Source organism: Lupinus angustifolius, chromosome LG04 (assembly GCF_001865875.1).
Source record: "Lupinus angustifolius cultivar Tanjil chromosome LG04, LupAngTanjil_v1.0, whole genome shotgun sequence".
NCBI classification, from domain to species: domain Eukaryota; kingdom Viridiplantae; phylum Streptophyta; class Magnoliopsida; order Fabales; family Fabaceae; genus Lupinus; species Lupinus angustifolius.
Window position 1 is genome coordinate 5,848,555 of NC_032012.1, and position 20,317 is coordinate 5,868,871.

The 20,317-nt window shown below is 33.6% G+C and overlaps 1 protein-coding gene across 4 annotated transcripts; it reads left to right on the forward strand.

Annotated features, from left to right (window-relative positions):
* On the forward strand, positions 1,033 to 18,953 carry LOC109345275 (probable serine/threonine-protein kinase PBL7). Of its 4 annotated transcripts, XM_019584170.1 has the most exons (7): positions 1,033 to 1,483; positions 2,305 to 2,504; positions 3,384 to 3,573; positions 4,638 to 5,029; positions 5,185 to 5,539; positions 5,570 to 5,836; positions 18,489 to 18,953. In XM_019584170.1, the coding sequence occupies exons 1-6, from the start codon at positions 1,345 to 1,347 to the stop codon at positions 5,797 to 5,799; spliced, it is 1,506 nt and encodes a 501-aa protein (XP_019439715.1). In that variant the 5' UTR covers positions 1,033 to 1,344; the 3' UTR covers positions 5,800 to 5,836; positions 18,489 to 18,953. The 4 variants fall into 4 exon arrangements, with proteins under 4 accessions (XP_019439715.1, XP_019439712.1, XP_019439714.1 ...); XM_019584167.1 differs by having other exon boundaries at positions 5,185 to 5,836; XM_019584169.1 differs by lacking the exons at positions 5,185 to 5,539; positions 5,570 to 5,836 and having other exon boundaries at positions 17,842 to 18,953.

Below are 20,317 nucleotides of genomic sequence, written 5' to 3' on the forward strand. Positions count from 1 at the left end.
GAATTGGATTGTACTAGGCGGTTCGATCGGTTTGACTATTGTCTGGACTAAAAAACGGCTCTGATTTACTGTCTTAATCGAATGAGAGTTAGACTGCTTTGAATCGGAAAAATTCTGGTCCGACCGTGTTAAACCCAGTTAAATCAGAATAACTCAGGAAGTAAATCGGACGGTTTACTTAAAATTAAGAAAAATAGAACATTACTCTAATCTTTTTGTTTTACTCTGGTCGATAAAAATATCGAGAGATGTTATTTCAATATAATTATACATAATGATTAATTATATAAAATTTTACATTTATATATAATTATATATTTATTGATAAAAATTATTAATTATATATGAAATCATCCGGTCCAATTAGACGGTTTAACCGTTTAAACCGGTTAAATCTTATACGAGACTCTTCAGATTTGACGTCCAACTCGAGTTTCAAAACATTCACATAAATAGCCTAATGTAATGATTCATATTAAATTCTTGATTTTAACCTTTACAAAAAAAGTTTAAAATCATTGTAAAGATTTTTACACTTTTAACACATCACTCATCATTGATTTGTATTATTTTATTTGAGAATCAATATTGGTTAATAAATCAATTGTAAAAGATTTATTGATGGTATAAAAATAGTTACACTAGTGTATACATATTAAATTCTTACAAAAATGTATCAACTTTAAAATTAATTACAAGTTAAGATTTCATCTCTCATCTTACATTGGATATTCTAATAAAAAATATGATTTAAATTCAATAAAAAATTATGATATAAAATATACCAAATACAAAAAACATTATAATTATACAAAATAAAATATATAAAAATTAAATATTTAATCACTTCGATTAAATTTTCCAATTGTGGTAGAGAATATTGACCCAACCAATGAATGGGGTTGAGATTTCTTACCAAAAACTGATTTGTGGGTTTTATTTATTCAAAAAATTATATTTATTGAAAAATGTGGATTTTATTTATTCAAAAAATTATATTATTATATTACCCATATTTTCCTGTAGTATTTTATTATTAAATTTTGTTGCTTTACCTTGTGTGTGTTTGGTTCACCATATCAGTTTCTTCGATTCGTTGATCTGCTTCTTTCTCCAGCATGTTGGACTCGATCTTTCCATTTAATGTCTGATGAAGAAAGAACCTATTCACACTCAACTCTAGAGAGAGAAAGAAAAGCTGAGTCTTAGTGAGAGAAACAAAAGGGACTAACCTTGGTGTATGATTTATATGCAAAATTGTGCTTTTGAATTGAAGTTGTGAACTTTTGAGGGGTTTTGTTATGTTATGAAAAGTTTTCATTGATTTGATTTGGAATTTCTGAAATGGGTGGTTGTTTTCCTTGTTTTGGATCATCCAAGAATGAGGATAACAATAATGGGGTGAAAGAAGTAGTTGCCAAAAAGGAATCTTTCAAAGATGCTTCAATTCCTCAATCTCAATACCCCACTAGGGTTAGCTCAGGTGGGATACTAAAGTTCCAAACTTTTCTTGCATAATTTGCTTATGTCATATTTGATTACTACCTTGGCACCCTTCAATTGTGTTGAACTTTGCTTCTTCTGCTAGTTTGTTTTTTGACCATGTTTTTTCATCTCAAGTTGTTGTTTTATTTGATCTGGTTCATATGAGGTTGTGCTTCTACTGCCACAGCTAGTGTAGTAATTTTGATGGGTACAATTTGATTCAAGTTTATTGAATTGCTATTAAGAAGTTTTAGGAATATTATTGGAGATCTGCCCTTGGCTCAGGATAGGGTGCAAGGCAGATTGTGCAGGTTTCGAAAGCTGCATTTTTAGTGAACTTATGGATATTGTAGATATTTGTTTAATTTTTGTTAAGAATCAAAGTTCGGCCCAATTATTCGAACAATTTTAACCTAGATAATCTATACCTCCATACAAGAAAAGTAGAATGTCGACATGTTTGTTTTGATTGATACCGTGTGCTTTACAATCCATGCCTGGTATTTGTGCTACACAATGTTGAATTATAAACTACTTGGATAACATTCTAACTGATAATGGGATGTGATATATGATTTTACAGTGAAAACCTTCTCAGTGAGTGGTTTAATTCAAATATAGGTGTTGGTGTACTTTACACTTAACCAACATATGGTCCTCACTTTGTTTTGAAGTATTATGTTTCCTTACTCCTTTCACGACTGCTTAATGTTTTGCAGCATCAACATCATGGCATCACTGTCTATACATATATCCTCTACTTTTTCCAATATGTTTTCTTTTGCTTTCACTCATACTTATCTTTCGTTATTCGTGTAGATAAATCGAAATCACGAAGTGGCTCAGATCCTAAGAAGGAAATACCAGTTGTAAAGGATGGACCAACAGCCCATATTGCTGCACAAACATTTACATTCCGTGAGCTTGCAGTTGCTACCAAGAATTTTAGGCCAGAGTGTTTATTAGGTGAAGGAGGTTTTGGACGTGTTTACAAAGGCCGCCTTGAGAGCACAGGACAAGTAAGTTGTGGTTATTGTTGGAAATTAACAAGTCCCACATTTGTGGGTCATGGGTAATCTTGTTTATAGAACCTTGAGTTCTGAGTTTAAAACCGCCATGGTAGCTTCGACAAACAAGCACTTCAAGTGAAACCTCAAAATATAAATTCACTAACTCATCTTAAGACCGTGACGGGCCCGCTCCCAAATTCTAATAGCTGTTGTTACAATGATTTTGGATTTACCATATACTGAAGCTTGCCTTATGCCTCTTACTTCATGTGAAAGCCCAATAATATAAGTTCATCAACTCTCCCATTTGAAGACTAGGACAGGCCTGCTCCTAAATTCTACTAGTTATTGCGACAATGTTTTTAGGATTTACCATATATGCTCAGCCTGATGCCTTTCATATAAAAAGGATTCAGTACTTTTCACTTTAAGTTTTGGGTTTGGAAAATTGTTATCGATTTTCATTTGAAATAGCCTATTCGCTTGTGAGGGTAAGGTTCACCCTCCCTAGACCCCACTAGGTAGGAGCCTTGTGCGATGGTCCACCCTTTTTATTGTTCTACCACTGCAACTCTGCCAACACCTCTTATATTTGTGGACGAAACCATTATCTTTTGTAAAAGTAACTGCCAAGAGAGAGAGAGAGAGAGGGAGGGAAGAAGGAGAGAAAACTGATACTGTTGTAACTGAATTTTATTAAACTGAAAACTCAGAATACAAGTTGTGAGCCAGTGCTCTATTTATATAGAAAGGGAACATCGTTAGCAAGCTAACTAAAGTGAGCTTGACTAATGAATTGCAATCTAAAGTTGTAAGCAAGTGCTGTAAATTAAAACAGACAATAAGGAAACCAGCTAAACTAATTACTGTTTCCTAATATCTTTGCAGGTAGTTGCTGTAAAACAGCTTGACCGAAATGGCCTTCAAGGAAATCGAGAATTTTTGGTGGAGGTTCTCATGCTCAGCCTCTTACATCACCCAAATCTTGTGAATTTAATTGGTTATTGTGCTGATGGTGACCAGCGGCTTCTTGTTTATGAATTTATGCCATTGGGGTCTTTGGAGGATCATTTACATGGTCAGATTGCATTCCTCTTTAACTGAAACCTTTATTTCCTGCATTGTTGTGCTTTCATATTATAAAACGAAAAAGTATTGGATTTCATGTTAGTTCTTCTCCTCAGCTAGTCAAAGTGTGTTGTGTGTGTTCTAGGAGACCATATAATCTGAGTAACCATCACAGGCTTTAGGTGTGAGATACAAAAGCAATTAACAGAGAATGACTGATGTTCGTTATTTTCCAAAACCGTGTGGCAATGGTTTCAAAACCTGCGATGTTCTTGTGCATGCCCAGCTGCTAGATATATTGAAGTGCTGTTTGTTGTTTTTGGAAAATAATGATCTTACCTGTTTGCTGATGTAATTTATTGTGAAAAGGAGGGAGGAGGATATTTCCAGAATGCATGCTGGTACTTGATCATGATTTTTTTCATGCATGATTAAGTGTGCATGATTTGCCTATATCTTTTTTATGCACCAGATTCAGAAGTAGGACATATTTGCTTTTTTACTATGAGACTACGACAATAAGAATTCTAGCTAGTTATAGACTGTTGAATTCTAGCTAGTTATGGTTCTGGGATTTCGTTAACCTATATGGTGTCACGGCATTCTTTAATGTTTCTGAAAATTCTGTGCTGGCTTTCATTTTCATCTAGATTTATACCTTCATGAGATTAGCAGGTTAGCAAAACTTGATTTTTAGCATGGTTTCAGTGTTTTTATGGGTAAGACCATGAGGAGTCCTCACATCCTTTTTAATGATTTGTTTCTAATCATTAAAAACTACTAATACAGATGGTTATTGGAAAGGGGAAACCTTTTAAACTCTTTCATTTTAGTAACTTTTCTTGTTGCCATGCAAATATGATGGGTTACATCATAAATCTGCAAATCTTTTAGAATGTGTATTGTCCATGATTAATGGACCCTTCTAATAAGTTCTTTGAAAGTCCACTATGAAGTTGTTTCACATCACCAGTATGACACTGCTTTGCTGTTGTAAGTTATTATTAGACATTGACCTACATAAGGTTTTACCTATATACTGGAGAAATTTCTCACTCTTGAGTCTCTTTCCAGATCTTCCACCTGACAAGGAGCCCCTGGACTGGAACACTAGGATGAAAATAGCGGCCGGTGCAGCAAAGGGATTGGAATATTTGCACGACAAGGCAAACCCCCCTGTGATATATAGAGACTTGAAATCATCGAACATCCTCCTAGATGAGGGTTATCATCCAAAGTTATCTGATTTTGGGCTGGCAAAGCTTGGTCCAGTTGGTGACAAGACTCATGTATCCACACGAGTAATGGGAACATATGGTTATTGTGCCCCAGAGTATGCTATGACCGGTCAATTAACTCTGAAGTCTGATGTCTACAGTTTCGGAGTTGTCTTCCTTGAACTTATTACCGGGCGCAAGGCTATTGATAATACACGTTCACATGGAGAGCATAATCTTGTTGCATGGGTAAGTCTGTCAACAGGTCATCCTTGTGTTAGCTTCAAAACCTTACATCGTGAAAATTGGTTTGTATGTTAATATTTTGATTGGCTTATAAATAAACATGAAACATGTTTATAATTTACTACCATTTGTCTTCATATCTTCATGCGACTTTGTAGGCACGACCTCTCTTTAAAGATCGTAGGAAGTTCCCCAAAATGGCTGACCCACTACTTCAAGGCCGTTATCCAATTCGAGGACTATACCAAGCGCTTGCAGTTGCAGCAATGTGTTTGCAGGAACAAGCTGCTACGAGGCCTCTTATCGGCGATGTAGTGACTGCTCTCACATATCTGGCCTCTCAGACATATGATCCAAATGCATCCAATCTGTCTAATAGGCTTGGTAGTTCATCAACTCCTCGGAGCAGAGATGGCAGAAGAAACATGGGAGACAGTGTGGATAGCCCAGACCGTGGACGGCTTGGCTCTCCTTCCTCCTACAGAAACTCACCTGATTACAGGAAGAGCCACAGTAGGGATCCGAGTTCCGGGACAGAGTTAGGCAGGAGTGTCTCTAATGGTGGATCAGGGAGAAAATGGGGATTGGATGATGTAGAAAGGCAGGAGTCTCATAGAGATAGCCCTGTAAATACTGGAAGAGCAAGAGAGACGCCAAGGAACCGTGACCTGGACAGAGAACGTGCGGTGGCAGAAGCAAGAGTATGGGGTGAGAATTGGAGAGAAAAGAAGAGAGCAAATGCCATGGGCAGCTTTGATGCAACAAATGAGTGAACAGACACCAAAACACTGAATCAGTTTTCTGTTCATATCAAAGAGATATGTATTGAGTCACATGAGAGAAGTTAGCAGAAGGGGTCATTTCCTTTATATGTGTTGGTTTTCATGTCTATCCAGGGAATAAAATAGTGTTGGATTGAGTCCAACTATGTCTGATCTCCCACATCAATCTAGTACTTGGTCATCATATGAAGGAAACAGTACACAGTTGATAAAAAGAGAGTAGGGGTTGGGGTCCTGGGAAGGAAGTTATTGTCGGTTGGGGTATTTAAGTGTAATCATGCTGCAGAATGTGAATTCAACATGGTTGTTTATGTACTAATGATTTCTAGGTTCATGTTGCATAGAGTAGCAAGGGTGTCTAATTTTTGACCCCTCATATTTGCATGTACAATTGGGGGAGGGGGAGGGGGAGCTTAGTAGAATTAGTGTGCATGTCATTGCTGTCACATTTTATATATATTCCCAAGGTATCTATCTATTGTATGTCTGAGTTATGTTTTCGGCTTATACAAAAAAAAGTTGAGAATATCATTGTTATCCTGTTGCAACTCTATCTCTTGCACATGCAATAGCAATTGGATATGTTATGTATGCAAGTCTGACATAAGTCGAATTCATTGAGTGGTAGTTAGTCATTAACATGTCGTTTTCTTACTAGATTGTTTATATGTTCGAGTTCCAATATTTAACATGTTCGGATTCCAATATTTAACAATTTAAAACGGTTATAATAAACTTAATTTAAAATCTCTTACATGAGTAAGAATTACCTAAACCAACCCAATCAAGACCAAATTCGTTCAGCATCAAAATGGAATTTACTTAACTCCGCCGATATATACTTAGGAAAGTAATGTTGGACCATCAATTTTGAGTGTTTAAAAAATATTTCTATGGCCTTTAGATGAAATATCAAGCGGGTGAATGAATAGAAGCAAAGTAGGAAGTGAAGAGTGGGACCATTGGAAGTGGCTGTTATTGGCTCAAACAGATGCATTGCACGACTGAAACAACCTATCACTAGACAACATTTCGTGTGAACTTAAAAACTTCTGCAACTAGTCCTGTTTGGAAGGTGTAATTAGCTTATAAACTTCTGTACCCAACTGGAATTGGGCCATGAAAGTGTAAAATTACACCTTGGTGAGCCGATTGCATAAGTTGTAACTTAAAAGTTAAATAATTTACCACTTCTATCTTAAGTCGTGAAAATTTAAATTTACACCTTATTGATTCACCTGCAAAAGTTTATAAAAAAATACAATTCAGTCATTCGATCATTGACTGAACTGTTCAACCTTAATATGAAGAAATGGGTATTTTGGAATTTAAAAACAAAAATGAGGTATATTTCATTGAATTTGGAGTGTGCAAAATTCATCCCCCAATGCAACTTCGGGTAACCTCCCCAGCCATCATATCCCAGTAATCGATGCCTCATTGCATAAAGATACAGATATCATGACCAATACAGCTATAGCCTAAAACTCACTTGTTAAAGTAAAACATTTAAATTCTCAACTTTTAAAGCAGACGTTAGTGGGCATTACAATCCACAGAAAATGTACGAACTCCTACCAGAAACCGGACACTAACAAATTGTCTCCATAGTTTTTGCTTGCACAAATTTAAACAATATTTCTTTAGAATTGTTAATGCATTTTGTAACCAAAAATAATAAAGATACATTGATTTGTATATTATTTAGACTTGTCTATACAATATATCATGTTTTGTTTAACTTAATTGCATTTATCACGTTTTTTGTTTAAAAGATTACAGTTATTTCTTATGCAGAGGTAGTTAGTGTAATGAAGGTATAAAAACTATGGGAGGTTTGTGTAGGTGTAGAAAAGTGAGGGATGGTTTGTGTAATTTTATTCAAACTCAGGGGGTGTCAGTGTAATTTACTTTTTTTTAATTACTTGTTGTAACATTATTAGTTTAGGATATAGATACAAAAAAATTTTGAACATGTGATCTTGTTCCCCATTGGTAACTTGGTACATGCAAATGGTACTTGATATGACCCAATAGGAAAAGAGTAGTAAATCAAAATCATATGTAAGTTCACTGATTAAAAAATCATATGTACAAAATACAAAACCAACAATTTTATTGTATCTGCTTTGAAGGCCAAATAGAGTAGCTGCATCTTTGGCAGTCTTTAACAGTATCCTCAAAATGCGCTTCCCTTGTAGACTGTTCTCATGTTCATAATAGGATCATTGTCTTTATCTCATCATCATTTTTGCTGAAATTCATTGGAACCATTGAACACTTAATTATTAATGGAGTGTTGGTTCAAGCGGTATATGTTTGATTTCCCTTAAGTAAGGTTTCGGGTTCGAGTCTTGTAGATGAAAAAATACTCGCTGAGAGAGTTAGCCCCACATATCTGTCGATGTTCCTGATGCGGACAGGATTGCTTGCGGTGCAAGTATATATATATGGGAAACAAAAAAAAAGAATACTTAACTACACATGAAAAGGTTTTGTAGGAGTAGGTGCTCTATTTTCCGTTGATTGCAGTCTGTTTGAGATGAAAAACTTCAACCTTGCAAACAAAAAAGTGAAGATGTGTTTAGGAAATTCAATGAAGTAAAATGAAAACGTTAAACATTATAGCATCAAAAGATTTGAAGAATCATGTGGCACTAACAAAGTTCAAAGGTGACTTAATTACATTCGACATCTTTTACTGCATGGTATTGTTATTTAGAGAGCTCACGCACCGTTTCCAAGTAGAGAGAATATAAATCATATTAGTTGTGAGAATTTTTTACACTGTCATCAAATTATTTAGTATTTATATGTTAATTATCATCAATTCTCAAATAAAATTGATATAAATACGATAAACTAACACTGTAAAAAAACTTTACACTAATGTGCATAAATTTTAAAATCATCATTTAAAGTCTTGGATTTTGATATTCCTCCAAATATAAAAAGAATTTTGCCATCATAAACAGCTACTACATGGGAATTTTGGGATGAGATATCTTGTATCTATTGGTGTCTCTAACAATGTACTAAGCCAATCAAAATGTGTTACTTAATTGGAATTTTTTTATAAAAAACATATATTAATATTTTACATTATCTTAAGAAATGTTATTGGTTAGAGATATGAATACATGTTCTTTTTGGAATAGATGATTTTTATCCTCAATTTTGATACTTCTAAAAATTTATTACACTCCATGGGTGATAAATATTATAGAGCATCATTTTATCTTAATTTGACATTTTATCTCAATTTAATGTTGAACTCTTCTTAAGTTTATTTTACCAGTTACTGTTTATTATATTGTTATCATATTTCTTATGAAGACATTGTCTATATAGTAAGTGAAAAGGGTTTGTTTAATTTTTATTGATTATTACAAGTATGTCATTTGTTTTCATCTTGTTCACTTTAAAAAAATATTTGTATGGGAAAATAATAAAGAACATATTATTTTCAATCTTTTTGTACAAATCTTTGAAAGAAAAAAAGTAAGACAAGATGACACATAATTTCGAATCTTTAAATCATAATTTCGAAGTTTTACCTAACTATCACACATGACTCAATGGTTAATTTTAAGCTATGTTTATAGAAGTAACCGCATGGCTTAAAACATTAACCTAACGATATCAACATCCATCTATAATTTAAAATCTATTGTCCATCTTTTAAAAATTGGTAAGAATCTTAAATTCGTAACTTTGTATACTATAAAATCAACTATTACTTTGTGATAATATGCTTGAGATAGAAATATGCTATATGTAAACACAATTATTACAAGTTTTTAAACTTAATGTAATGTAATTTTCCATGGAAAGTAAAATATCAACAAGTTCTCTTACATTCTGAATCAACATCAATATTTTTATATATAAGATGCCTTATTATAAACGATAAATACTTTTTTGCAAAAAAGAGGAGAAAAAGGGTGGAGTTCTCTTTGTGAAAATCACTGCTATGTTTAGTAATTAACACTCGGTGTGAATTCATATGCAAAATGAAAAAAATGCAATAAGGGTAAACTAAATTATAAATAGATTTAATATGTATAGACTGACAATGTAAGAGTCTTTTACACTATCAACAAATCATTTACAATGTCAGTGTATAAATTAATCAATGGTGGGTGATTTTACACTGTCAGTGCATAGATTTTAAACTCATTATAAATTATATGGCAAATTGTTGATACAACCAAAAAAATTATAATAGGTTAAAAATTTATAAAAAAATCAAGGGAGCCAATAGGAAAGAAGAGACTTGTATTAGTCGCAACAAAAAATTAAAAATAAGTTAATATTGGAGTTCGGTAATAGTAAGGAAAAGGTGAATTAAAAGGCATTTCCATTAAAAAAATCATTATTCCTTAATATTAGAATGAACAAATATTATTAAATTTGAACTGCTTGTTGACTCGATTGAGGTACTGAGTCAATAGATCACCGATCAGACATGTTAACAAAGTGTAATTACAAAATTAATGGGTATAATTAATTACATGAATTGAAATAACTAAAATGTTTCATTGTTTTGATATTTTTTAAAATTAATTGAACCGATAGAGTCAAATTGGTCAAGTCGTCGATTTTATACTCAAAGCTAAGTGATACATCAAAACAATTTATCCAATTTTGTGGTGTAATTAGTTAGAAAAGCAGTTCCAACTGGTCAAATATCTGATTCTAAGTAATGTCAGTCCAACCGAATAATCCGAGTTGACTTTAGTATCTATGGTTTTAACATAAGTTAGTACTAGGGTTAAGCATCTTGTGTACCAAAAGGATAGAGAGATGGTGAACAGAAAACTGAATGGCAAATTCATCTCCATGAAATTAAATTTGCATTTAAAATGAGGTACATTTATAGAGTTCGCTTATTTGAATTGCATATAAAATTAAACCTTTTCTCCAAGATTTAAATTCATTTTAGTGCCTCATCCAAAAAAGATTCATTTTAGTGAATCAAAATTATTATTACATGCGAAATAGGCATGTTCATAAATTAAAAAGGCATGGAGTATATCTTGATGTCAACGAGGATTAATATACTATATTTTTTATATACTTAACTTAACATATGCGATCTAATATTAAATAAGAATTTTTTTTATCTAGCCATAATAGAGTTAAAATAATAGTGTTCAGATAGCTTACTCTAATAGAAATGGTACGAATTTTTTGGTCATGCAAATTATAACAAATTATTAATATATAAAAAATATCATTACATATATATCATTATTAATAATTAAAATTCCATATCTATAGATTTCAAAAATAGTATATCATATTAATTTATCCAAACACTTTTGAATAAGATAATGCAACTTAACAGATATGCATAAATTATATAATATTTATCCGATGTCAGTATAAATATTTATACATAATCACTATATTATATATTATTCATTTATATTATTTTTTTGATAAATCAGTAATAATAAAATATAAATGATAAATAATACAATAACAATTTGCTCGAGTGGCTTGGATCAAACACTCCCATTTGACCCATATTCAATTTGTTTTTTTATGAGGGTAACATATTTCCTTTTAGTATTTGACTCGGAACATAGGAGTTTTATACAAAATTTAAACATGTTTTTTTCTTCTTTTTTTAAAGGAACAGAAGAGAATATCCCTCACAAGTCCTAGCTACTGGGAGGGATCCATTTCCCAACCTTCATGATGATTAATAAAACTCTATTTGTACTCCTCCACTCCTTTTAATTTTTTAATTCTATTTTATAACTTTTGTATAAATGAAATCAAGAATATTGTTGGTTCCTTTAAATAAAAAAAATAAGGAAAAGTGTATAAAAACATCATATATTTTATCTATTTTGTAATTAGACAATGTAAGGTATTCTTTTTAGTAATTATTCTTTGAACTCAAATTCTTGATGAAATTGATGCTTACACACCGATAACATCAAATTAATAGTAATGAAAAGTTCTAACCAATGCATTTCAAATCTCAACTATTACATCATAGTTATTTAATTTTGTTTTATATATACAAATTTTATTATTAACCACTTTTATTTCCAAAATTTAATTATTTTCTCCTCAATCAATTTTGTATTTTGATGATAGTTTCCTCTGAATATTAACATTTGCTAACCTATATTGTTGTACTGTTATTGTTATGAGTCTAATTTTGATTATTACGTTAGCTTATTGGTAATTTAACTATATATGCCAATTTCATAAACCAATAAAGTTTAAAGGATAATTAAGATGAAAAATTGTTCATATTAACTATTTGCAAAAAAAGATAAAGTTTAGATGTTTTATGCACTTTCTCCTAAAAATATAATATAAGATGATTACTCTATTTTATATAGAAATTAATCAATTATGTATATCCAGTTGAAATAATAATTAATGAATATGAAATTTAAAAAATAATTATTTTTTTTTGGAAAATCTCAAGTCATGAAAAATCAAGGTAATAAATTTTTTATTAAAAATCAGGGGCATATATTTATAAGGGAAATAAAAGTAGAAATCAAAACTAAATAATATTTAGAAATAAAAATTCAACTTATAAATATTGATGAATTATAAAAAATGGCAGTCAGATTTAATTACAAATAGTAGGGTATTTAAATTAAATGAATAAAACAATAGATTGATTTTAGCAAAGTGGTATGAAGTTCAAATTTTGTAGCATGAGCTGTAATAATGAGAGAAATGTTGATGTTACATAGTCTTAACTCTAATGAATGTTAGAGATAGAATGCTCCAATACCAAGATAAAAACGGGTTTGTGTACCACAATGAAATTGCTCCTAATTAGCTCCTAATTACCATTGTTGCGAGAATTGGATTGTACTAGGCGGTTCGATCGGTTTGACTATTGTCTGGACTAAAAAACGGCTCTGATTTACTGTCTTAATCGAATGAGAGTTAGACTGCTTTGAATCGGAAAAATTCTGGTCCGACCGTGTTAAACCCAGTTAAATCAGAATAACTCAGGAAGTAAATCGGACGGTTTACTTAAAATTAAGAAAAATAGAACATTACTCTAATCTTTTTGTTTTACTCTGGTCGATAAAAATATCGAGAGATGTTATTTCAATATAATTATACATAATGATTAATTATATAAAATTTTACATTTATATATAATTATATATTTATTGATAAAAATTATTAATTATATATGAAATCATCCGGTCCAATTAGACGGTTTAACCGTTTAAACCGGTTAAATCTTATACGAGACTCTTCAGATTTGACGTCCAACTCGAGTTTCAAAACATTCACATAAATAGCCTAATGTAATGATTCATATTAAATTCTTGATTTTAACCTTTACAAAAAAAGTTTAAAATCATTGTAAAGATTTTTACACTTTTAACACATCACTCATCATTGATTTGTATTATTTTATTTGAGAATCAATATTGGTTAATAAATCAATTGTAAAAGATTTATTGATGGTATAAAAATAGTTACACTAGTGTATACATATTAAATTCTTACAAAAATGTATCAACTTTAAAATTAATTACAAGTTAAGATTTCATCTCTCATCTTACATTGGATATTCTAATAAAAAATATGATTTAAATTCAATAAAAAATTATGATATAAAATATACCAAATACAAAAAACATTATAATTATACAAAATAAAATATATAAAAATTAAATATTTAATCACTTCGATTAAATTTTCCAATTGTGGTAGAGAATATTGACCCAACCAATGAATGGGGTTGAGATTTCTTACCAAAAACTGATTTGTGGGTTTTATTTATTCAAAAAATTATATTTATTGAAAAATGTGGATTTTATTTATTCAAAAAATTATATTATTATATTACCCATATTTTCCTGTAGTATTTTATTATTAAATTTTGTTGCTTTACCTTGTGTGTGTTTGGTTCACCATATCAGTTTCTTCGATTCGTTGATCTGCTTCTTTCTCCAGCATGTTGGACTCGATCTTTCCATTTAATGTCTGATGAAGAAAGAACCTATTCACACTCAACTCTAGAGAGAGAAAGAAAAGCTGAGTCTTAGTGAGAGAAACAAAAGGGACTAACCTTGGTGTATGATTTATATGCAAAATTGTGCTTTTGAATTGAAGTTGTGAACTTTTGAGGGGTTTTGTTATGTTATGAAAAGTTTTCATTGATTTGATTTGGAATTTCTGAAATGGGTGGTTGTTTTCCTTGTTTTGGATCATCCAAGAATGAGGATAACAATAATGGGGTGAAAGAAGTAGTTGCCAAAAAGGAATCTTTCAAAGATGCTTCAATTCCTCAATCTCAATACCCCACTAGGGTTAGCTCAGGTGGGATACTAAAGTTCCAAACTTTTCTTGCATAATTTGCTTATGTCATATTTGATTACTACCTTGGCACCCTTCAATTGTGTTGAACTTTGCTTCTTCTGCTAGTTTGTTTTTTGACCATGTTTTTTCATCTCAAGTTGTTGTTTTATTTGATCTGGTTCATATGAGGTTGTGCTTCTACTGCCACAGCTAGTGTAGTAATTTTGATGGGTACAATTTGATTCAAGTTTATTGAATTGCTATTAAGAAGTTTTAGGAATATTATTGGAGATCTGCCCTTGGCTCAGGATAGGGTGCAAGGCAGATTGTGCAGGTTTCGAAAGCTGCATTTTTAGTGAACTTATGGATATTGTAGATATTTGTTTAATTTTTGTTAAGAATCAAAGTTCGGCCCAATTATTCGAACAATTTTAACCTAGATAATCTATACCTCCATACAAGAAAAGTAGAATGTCGACATGTTTGTTTTGATTGATACCGTGTGCTTTACAATCCATGCCTGGTATTTGTGCTACACAATGTTGAATTATAAACTACTTGGATAACATTCTAACTGATAATGGGATGTGATATATGATTTTACAGTGAAAACCTTCTCAGTGAGTGGTTTAATTCAAATATAGGTGTTGGTGTACTTTACACTTAACCAACATATGGTCCTCACTTTGTTTTGAAGTATTATGTTTCCTTACTCCTTTCACGACTGCTTAATGTTTTGCAGCATCAACATCATGGCATCACTGTCTATACATATATCCTCTACTTTTTCCAATATGTTTTCTTTTGCTTTCACTCATACTTATCTTTCGTTATTCGTGTAGATAAATCGAAATCACGAAGTGGCTCAGATCCTAAGAAGGAAATACCAGTTGTAAAGGATGGACCAACAGCCCATATTGCTGCACAAACATTTACATTCCGTGAGCTTGCAGTTGCTACCAAGAATTTTAGGCCAGAGTGTTTATTAGGTGAAGGAGGTTTTGGACGTGTTTACAAAGGCCGCCTTGAGAGCACAGGACAAGTAAGTTGTGGTTATTGTTGGAAATTAACAAGTCCCACATTTGTGGGTCATGGGTAATCTTGTTTATAGAACCTTGAGTTCTGAGTTTAAAACCGCCATGGTAGCTTCGACAAACAAGCACTTCAAGTGAAACCTCAAAATATAAATTCACTAACTCATCTTAAGACCGTGACGGGCCCGCTCCCAAATTCTAATAGCTGTTGTTACAATGATTTTGGATTTACCATATACTGAAGCTTGCCTTATGCCTCTTACTTCATGTGAAAGCCCAATAATATAAGTTCATCAACTCTCCCATTTGAAGACTAGGACAGGCCTGCTCCTAAATTCTACTAGTTATTGCGACAATGTTTTTAGGATTTACCATATATGCTCAGCCTGATGCCTTTCATATAAAAAGGATTCAGTACTTTTCACTTTAAGTTTTGGGTTTGGAAAATTGTTATCGATTTTCATTTGAAATAGCCTATTCGCTTGTGAGGGTAAGGTTCACCCTCCCTAGACCCCACTAGGTAGGAGCCTTGTGCGATGGTCCACCCTTTTTATTGTTCTACCACTGCAACTCTGCCAACACCTCTTATATTTGTGGACGAAACCATTATCTTTTGTAAAAGTAACTGCCAAGAGAGAGAGAGAGAGAGGGAGGGAAGAAGGAGAGAAAACTGATACTGTTGTAACTGAATTTTATTAAACTGAAAACTCAGAATACAAGTTGTGAGCCAGTGCTCTATTTATATAGAAAGGGAACATCGTTAGCAAGCTAACTAAAGTGAGCTTGACTAATGAATTGCAATCTAAAGTTGTAAGCAAGTGCTGTAAATTAAAACAGACAATAAGGAAACCAGCTAAACTAATTACTGTTTCCTAATATCTTTGCAGGTAGTTGCTGTAAAACAGCTTGACCGAAATGGCCTTCAAGGAAATCGAGAATTTTTGGTGGAGGTTCTCATGCTCAGCCTCTTACATCACCCAAATCTTGTGAATTTAATTGGTTATTGTGCTGATGGTGACCAGCGGCTTCTTGTTTATGAATTTATGCCATTGGGGTCTTTGGAGGATCATTTACATGGTCAGATTGCATTCCTCTTTAACTGAAACCTTTATTTCCTGCATTGTTGTGCTTTCATATTATAAAACGAAAAAGTATTGGATTTCATGTTAGTTCTTCTCCTCAGCTAGTCAAAGTGTGTTGTGTGTGTTCTAGGAGACCATATAATCTGAGTAACCATCACAGGCTTTAGGTGTGAGATACAAAAGCAATTAACAGAGAATGACTGATGTTCGTTATTTTCCAAAACCGTGTGGCAATGGTTTCAAAACCTGCGATGTTCTTGTGCATGCCCAGCTGCTAGATATATTGAAGTGCTGTTTGTTGTTTTTGGAAAATAATGATCTTACCTGTTTGCTGATGTAATTTATTGTGAAAAGGAGGGAGGAGGATATTTCCAGAATGCATGCTGGTACTTGATCATGATTTTTTTCATGCATGATTAAGTGTGCATGATTTGCCTATATCTTTTTTATGCACCAGATTCAGAAGTAGGACATATTTGCTTTTTTACTATGAGACTACGACAATAAGAATTCTAGCTAGTTATAGACTGTTGAATTCTAGCTAGTTATGGTTCTGGGATTTCGTTAACCTATATGGTGTCACGGCATTCTTTAATGTTTCTGAAAATTCTGTGCTGGCTTTCATTTTCATCTAGATTTATACCTTCATGAGATTAGCAGGTTAGCAAAACTTGATTTTTAGCATGGTTTCAGTGTTTTTATGGGTAAGACCATGAGGAGTCCTCACATCCTTTTTAATGATTTGTTTCTAATCATTAAAAACTACTAATACAGATGGTTATTGGAAAGGGGAAACCTTTTAAACTCTTTCATTTTAGTAACTTTTCTTGTTGCCATGCAAATATGATGGGTTACATCATAAATCTGCAAATCTTTTAGAATGTGTATTGTCCATGATTAATGGACCCTTCTAATAAGTTCTTTGAAAGTCCACTATGAAGTTGTTTCACATCACCAGTATGACACTGCTTTGCTGTTGTAAGTTATTATTAGACATTGACCTACATAAGGTTTTACCTATATACTGGAGAAATTTCTCACTCTTGAGTCTCTTTCCAGATCTTCCACCTGACAAGGAGCCCCTGGACTGGAACACTAGGATGAAAATAGCGGCCGGTGCAGCAAAGGGATTGGAATATTTGCACGACAAGGCAAACCCCCCTGTGATATATAGAGACTTAAAATCATCCAACATCCTCCTGGATGAGGGTTATCATCCTAAGTTATCAGATTTTGGGCTGGCAAAGCTTGGTCCAGTTGGTGACAAGACTCATGTATCCACACGAGTAATGGGAACATATGGTTATTGTGCTCCCGAGTATGCTATGACTGGTCAATTGACTCTGAAGTCTGATGTCTACAGTTTTGGAGTTGTCTTCCTTGAACTTATTACAGGGCGCAAGGCTATTGATAATACACGTTCACATGGAGAACATAATCTCGTTGCATGGGTAGGTACCTTAATTGGCCACCCTTGTGTTAGCTTCAAAAATTTACATCATGGAAATTGGTTTGTATGTTAATGTTTTTATCAGGTTTTAAATTAACATGAAGTTTATTTATAATCTAGTGCCATTTGTCTTCATATCTTTTTGGGACATGTGACTTTGTAGGCACGACCTCTCTTTAAAGATCGTAGGAAGTTCCCCAAAATGGCTGACCCTCTACTTCAAGGCCATTATCCAATGCGAGGACTGTACCAAGCACTTGCAGTTGCAGCAATGTGTTTGCAGGAGCAAGCTGCTACAAGGCCTCTTATCGGTGATGTAGTAACTGCTCTCACATATCTGGCCTCCCAGACATATGATCCAAATGCACCCAATCTGTCTAATAGGCTTGGTGGTCCGTCAACCCCTAGGAGCAAGGATGACAGAAGGAACATGGGAGACGGTGTGGATAGCCCAGACCATGGACGGCTTGGCTCGCCTTCCACCCACAGAAACTCACCTGATTACAGGAAGAGAGACGGTAGGGATCCGAGTTCTGGGACAGAGTTAGGCAGGAGTGTCTCTAATGGTGGATCAGGGAGAAAATGGGGATTGGACGATGTAGAAAGGCAGGAGTCTCAGAGAGATAGCCCTGTAAATACTGGAAGAGCTAGAGAGACTCCAAGGAACCGTGACCTGGACAGAGAACGCGCGGTGGCAGAAGCAAGGGTATGGGGTGAAAATTGGAGAGAAAAGAAGAGAGCAAATGCCATGGGCAGCTTTGATGCTACCAATTAGTGAACAGACACCAGAACACTGAAACAAATCTTTTCATATCTAAGAGATGTATTGAGTCACATTAGAAAACTTAGCAAATGGGGTCATGTCCTTTAATGTGTTGGTTTTCATGTCTATCCATGGAATAAAAAAAGTGTCTTGGATTGGGATCCAACTTTGTCTGTTCTCCCACATCAACAGTACACAGATGAAAAAAAGAGAGTATGGGTTGGGGGTCCTGGGAGGGAAATTAGTGTGGATTGGGGTATTAAAGTGTAATAGTGATGCTGCAGAATGTGAGAGTTCAACATGGTTATGTGTACTAATGATTTCTAGGTTCATGTTGCATAGAGCAGCAAGGGCATCCAATTTTTTTACCCTCACATTTGCATGTGCAATGGGGGGAGCTTAGTAGATTGGTGTGGTGTCATTGCTGTCACATGTTATATACTCAGTACAGTATCTATTGTATGTTCATGTTTTCGGCTTATAACAAAAAAAATGTTGATATCATTATGTTCTTCTTGCAATTCCATCTCTTGTACATGCAATAGCAAATGCATATGTTATTGTATGCTGATAACCCGACATAACTTGAATTTATTGAATGGTAGTTAGTAATTAACATGCTGATGTTTTAATAGATTGTTTATATGGAAATTGAAAATAGTGAACATCTTCAAGTTCCATTAATGTTGGAATGACATAACTAGACTAGCACACTTATCTCCCTTGTCTTCTTCGGCCTCAATTCGGAATCCTAACTTCATTACCAGTTTGAGTTCATAGAGTCCTAATAGCCCAGCAGAAGGTTGCCAACTTTTCTTCAATGGATCAGTGATAAATTTATTCTGTAAGAAAATTCATGGCATAAGATGCAGAAATCTTGGCCAATACAAGTGGCACATGACATCATTTGTGAAAGTAAAAATTTTTAATATGGGGAGAAAGGTGGTGCATGTCTTACACCCCTAAACCGGGTAGTATGTCCAATTATTTTCTCTTCTTCCCCTGTCAAAATAGCATGATCTGGTTCAGTAAAAAAGCCACAAGCAGCTTCTATTGTAAGGAATATAATACATAACAAGGATCGATATCATTGCATAATCATCAATAGTTAACTGCCTCCACTTCTTTGAAGATGGAATCTCTGCTTGTCTCACTAAGGCATGCTTGGATGGGGTATTGTTCTGAAAGTTTTTATCAACCTTGGGTAGAAGTACAATTCATATATTACTGTGGTAGAAGGAACTGAAAAGTAGTTTTGGGTAAATAGGGAGAAAAACAAACCTTGGCTAGTTTCTTCTCTTTGTGTGTCTGTCTCTCCTTCTTATCATAAAAAGGAGATGAAAATACAAACAATTTGTAGATGGGCCCCTCTTGTGGTTTCTCCCCTTGGCCGCATCATAACATCGTTGAGTCGATTGAGGTAGTAGTCTCTGATGGATTTGTTGCTCCAATGTTCTATCGCAGACATGGTATAGGTGGAGAGAGATTGTGCCTTGTTGGCTATGAACCTGGTGTTGAACTTGTTCGCCAGTTCTCTCCACCAAGTGATAGAGTTTGTCTCTAGATGTGTGTTCCATCGGAGGCGGTACACTTCAATGTTAAGGGGAAGTCTCTGCATATAGACATAACTGTTAAAACCAACTTACCATGCAGGGAACTCCAACTCATCATTTGCATATATAGAAAGAGAGTTTTTCCCTCCAAACTATCCATATCATGCACCTCTTAATTGCAAGCTAGCCCCAATAAGTCTCTACTACTAATCCAGTAATCCCAGTGTTTCAAACCAAGTTAACTAGCTACCTTGCGAAGCACTTCAAAGGCCGGCATGGATTGCTTTGTATTCGATGTTGTCCTCAGATTTCTGTTGTTCTCG